We start from the raw sequence: 4,712 nt of genomic DNA on the forward strand, positions 1-4,712 counted from the left end.
TTAATGTTACATGTAGGCTACCAATGTTACAAGAAGGTATTTCGTATGGAGTTGAATCGCAATAAACAGTGTAAAATAGGAAACTATACGGAATTTACGTAAAAAACAAAAATTGTGCTTGCTACTAAAATCCATGGTGAAACTTTGAATAACCTTCGATTCTTGGGAGGTGGTGATATAAATTAAATATATGCTTTGATCTGGCTGAAATTTTTTGAATATTTTCTGTTGAAATGACGCCGTTGAGATGAATTAGTACACACAACATACTGAATTGGTATTAAAATGGGCTGGACCGACTAGTCTAATATAAAATATAGGTTTCAAAATTCTACAAAAAAAAACGATTAATTGAACTGAGCTCATAAGCCCAGTGTTTTTTCTTTAAATTATTTTAAAAATAATTAAAGCTTAAAATGTTGCATTCAAAGGCTAAATCTATATCGATATATAAAAAAAGATACATTCTCACTCAGTTTATTTTTAAAAGTTGTGGAGGATGAAATGTTTTAAAAATAAACTTATGAATTTTAATTTTCATGTTTTAGTCTACTAACTTCAATAACTGCAAGTTTCATTTCTATTACAAATAAAAATTGTGTGAAATCAAGTTTGAAAAATGCTTTATTCCTCAATAATGATAAAGCTGAGCAAGCTCACCTAATCTAACTAAAGATACTGCTTTGGAAAGATGGCCACAGCCACTTATTGTTGTTATAGGGCTTGCTTTTGGCTCAAGAAACAAAGACAGCCAAATATCTCGGTCTAAACCTAAAATGATGCACACCTTACACTTACGAATGTGTAATTTTCAATTGAACGTGACACTTTAAAACGGGTGGAACACAAATATTCAGCGGAGTGTTCATAACCATACGTGAGCTGTGATAATCAAAAGGATGTTGGAAATCAAAGAAAGAGCCAGCAGATATTCACATTGATCGGCTTTTGTACCTCATAAAGCTTCAAATTGAACACTGAAAACGACGTTAGTTGAGTAAATCTACCAAAAGGGTGCCTATGTTGTGATTCAGAGAAAAAGACTGATCCAGCAAACCTGTCTGCAACATGCTACATATATGTTGCCGGCAGTAGCAGATATGGGCTCACAGTAGAACTAACATATTTACACGTGCAAGAGTTATATGTTGCTGCCAACATGTTGATCAACAACGCGCAAGGTTTATCTACCTCAATGGAGTTAGTCTTGCTAGTCAAAATGACAAAATCAGGACTTAGTTACCACAGAAAAAGAATAATGGACAACCTCTGCAAAATCATTCTACCTTGCATCAATTTCATTTCTAAAATGCAAAAAATTCTATATCGATGTTACTTTGCTGCCATTTCGGCCCAATGTATATGCTGCAAACATCACTAGTTGTGCAAAAAACTAATACTGCCATTTCGGCCCAAAGTATATGCTGCAAACATCACTAGCTGTGCAAAAAACTAATAGGATACCAAACTAGTTGTGCAAAACCAATACGATACCACACTAGTTGTGCAAAAAAAGACCAGACAAGTTTTGCTATAAAGGAAAAGGTAGCAGTTAGAATAATCGCTTCCTGCACTCTGGAGCTCCACAATAGCATGGCATTTGCTTAATATTTCCATCAGAGTCCAAGACGCTGTCAAGCGCATAACCATAGTCATAGGTTAGTTCCTGCAAGTAATCAAAGAGATTCAACAATAACTAAAAATAGTACAGAATAACCTCAACCCAATAATAAATGTAAACAAAACTAGTTCTACAAACGATTTATACCACAGCAACCCTCCCCAATCCCAATATGTTAACAACATCCCAAAGGAAATAAACTGGAAGGAAATACAAAATGAGTAACCTGCAAAGGAGGTATGTTGTCGGCGGCAAACAGCATCACACGAGCCAATCTCAAATCATGGTGTGTGCTCAAGACACATTGAACAAATAGATTAGGCTCACAACAATGGTTTATAAACCTAGCAACATTTCCAGTAGACCCTGCATCAATGCAAAACTCTGGTGCACTTTCAGAACTTTGATCATCATATTTTCCCAAAAGATTTGTAGGAATCTCCCCATCTTGTGACCGCCTCTCTCTTCCACCAAGACCCTTGATTGTTTGCAAGCAATCAATCTCAAAAATATAATTGTTTTCCAATACACTGTCCATATCTTCCGTTCTAGCAAGTATTCCTGTGTACTCACAAACTGGCGCTCCAGAAGGTATAAAATCCCAGGATCTAACAGCCCATCCTTTTTTGGCAGTGCGGAAAACCTCCAGCCGATATCTCGGCGGCTTTTGAGAAGTTCGGTTCACACAATTAGGACCACAACCACATTTGGGACCACATTCAAATACAACATCTTTCGCTTCAACTAACCTGTCAATATAGACAAGAAAAAAAAAACATCAAATATTACAGCAAATAAAATTCAATAGCCATTTAACCAATAAAGTTTCTAACCTGCCACCATTGTGAGATACATAGGGAAAATCAGAGTCATTAAGCGTCGCACATGCACAGGTTGTTGGGTCCCTACAACCATCCCCTTTGCATCTGCACCCAGAGACACTGGTGGGAAGCTTCACATTTTTTGCAACCTTAACATACTTACAATATGTAAAACCTGTAGGTGGAACAGGGGGATCATCAACCAAATTGGTAGCCGGAATGGGCACATCTTCTTGACCTCCACTGATATCCTCACAAACCAAACCTCGTATTTCCGCTAAAGAACGCGGTACCCGTCCATTGGTAAAATACACCTGATTTGTGGTTAATGTAGATTGCCCTTCCAGCCTCCTAAGTCGAAACTTGTAGACAGTAAACCCAGAGATTCCCTTCTCTGCCCAATAATTGACAACCTTGTACAAGCCATCATATGTGTATACTTTCTTAGTGTAACTGCTTGAAGATCCATGACCACGAATGACTCTAACAGGCACACATTGCTCAGCACAATTCTTGAGAGCCAGGTTACCCCGCTCCAACAACTGGTCCTTAATTTGCCGCTTATTACCTGTCAGATTATGTCCCCCTTGACCTGTGTAGATGACATCCTCAGCGTTGTCCAAGTCGTCCTCATACATGCCTGATAAAACAATTGCAACAGCAACTGGTAATTCATAGTTGCTATACACTTTGGAATAAGCCATGCCAACAAAATCGATGCCATTTAACCAGTGGCTATGAAAACCAACTGCAACCATTTCAGCACGAGAATAGAACTGATACCCAACCTGAATACCTGGAATGCTGCCGATTCTTTTTTCAGGGTACAGTATCTCGTTGTTTCCCATCATCTTCGTTATGGCCTTTAGATCTGGTCGTTTAGAACCCTTCTTTGAATCTTTAGGTGGTGGTGTAGCATCTTTCTTCCTGAAATTCGAATCCTTTTTAGATCCATTCTTTGAATCTTTCTTCTTGGATTTGGAAGCATTCTTAGAACCCTTACTAGCATCATCCCTCGCACACCTCTTCTCTTCTTCCTGAATAAAATGCAGATAGTATTTATTAAATATCCTAATGGTCTCTTTGACCTTAGCCAAGTCACTCTTCTCTCCGGAACCACCAACCCCGGCCACATTCTCCGATTCTTCCTTCGCACTCACGTCACCGTTGGGGCATGCCGCCACCGCCGGCTTCTTCTTCTTCCTCGGCCGTGAGGCAGCGTCTTCTTCCTCCTCGCCGCCACTCTTTGTTCGGTGCTTCTTCTTCGGCTTGGCGGCAACCTCGTCGCATTCGTCTTTGTCCTCGACTAACACCGCTTCTTGACGAGAAGGAATCTCCTCGGACTTTTGACGAGCAAGAACCTCCTCCTCCGCTTTCTTCAACGCTTGGATTCGAGCGCTCGACCTCCGCGGCATTGCGGAAGCGTTCGATTTCTTCCCCCCCTTGGGCCCTTTTCCGGCATTCTTGGCCTTAGCTTTGGAATTGGAACTCTTTTCCGCTCTCATAGCAACCATTATATGCTGGTGAACCACGTCCAGAGACTGCGCAACCATCTAGATCAACACAATTTTCTCACTCGCTTCGATTATCCAAATTATAAGGATTTTAGGGTTAGGGTTCCCAGACCCAAACAATGTCCAGAACACAGAAGGGATATTATTGTCCATTATTACTTCAATTAATTAATTAATATCACCAAACTTTCCCCCCCAAAACTTGGAACCCAAACGACTCCTTTTTCAGAATCCCGCCCAAAATAAGGGTATAAATGTAATTATAATAATTCTTTCAATTTACCCATAAATTCTCAATTTCCCATTTCCATTTAATATTTCATTACTGTTACTCCTATTAAACTAATTAATTTCAAGATTTGTTGTATTTAATAATAACTAATGTTAAATCAAATAATTTTACACTCTTCAACTTCTCCATTTAGAATTATCATGAATAAACATTAGTTTTTAAATTAAAATAAAATAATTAAATGAGTCAAAATGTTAGGGTATTGTTCATATGCAATGCAAATATCAATTTAATTCTTTATAATAAATGTGTTCCTGGTTGAAAAATGCATATTTTTTTTCTCAAAACAAATCACATATATCAAGATTTTAATATTCACATGGAGTTAAGATTAAGGGTGGACAAAGAATTGGGTATGATTCAAAATACTCAATCTAACGTGAACCAATGATGACTAAAAAATATAATCCATTTTTACTCGATTCTTTAAATTTGATTATGATTGTAATAGTTATACCTAATTA

At 38.0% G+C, this 4,712-nt stretch overlaps 1 protein-coding gene across 2 annotated transcripts; it reads right to left on the minus strand.

The window, feature by feature from the left end:
- Positions 1 to 1,270: 1,270 nt before the first annotated feature.
- SUVH4 (histone-lysine N-methyltransferase, H3 lysine-9 specific SUVH4-like protein) lies at positions 1,271 to 4,101 on the minus strand. 2 transcript variants are annotated; one of them, XM_083066894.1, is made up of 3 exons: positions 2,455 to 4,101; positions 1,848 to 2,370; positions 1,271 to 1,631 (listed from the first exon to the last, which is right to left on the minus strand). In XM_083066894.1, exons 1-3 carry the CDS (start codon positions 3,993 to 3,995, stop codon positions 1,617 to 1,619), a joined length of 2,079 nt encoding a protein of 692 aa, XP_082923020.1. In that variant the 5' UTR covers positions 3,996 to 4,101; the 3' UTR covers positions 1,271 to 1,616. The 2 variants fall into 2 exon arrangements, with proteins under 2 accessions (XP_082923020.1, XP_020218226.1); XM_020362637.3 differs by having other exon boundaries at positions 1,271 to 1,666; positions 2,455 to 4,100.
- Positions 4,102 to 4,712: the final 611 nt, after the last annotated feature.

Source organism: Cajanus cajan, chromosome 11, assembly GCF_000230855.2.
Source record: "Cajanus cajan strain Asha chromosome 11, NIPB_CcT2T_4, whole genome shotgun sequence".
Classification (NCBI taxonomy): Eukaryota; Viridiplantae; Streptophyta; class Magnoliopsida; order Fabales; family Fabaceae; genus Cajanus; species Cajanus cajan.

What these genes read in the sequence shown, in the direction of transcription:
- SUVH4 (XM_020362637.3), bottom strand. Translation starts at nt 3,995, where the DNA reads ATGGTTGCGCAGTCTCTGGACGTGGTTCACCAGCATATAATGGTTGCT. An exon ending in GTATCTCACAATGGTGGCAG is followed by an intron (nt 2,371 to 2,454) that starts GTTAGAAACTTT and finishes CTATATTGACAG; the next exon opens with GTTAGTTGAAGCGAAAGATG. An exon ending in ACAACATACCTCCTTTGCAG is followed by an intron (nt 1,667 to 1,847) that starts GTTACTCATTTT and finishes GATTACTTGCAG; the next exon opens with GAACTAACCTATGACTATGG.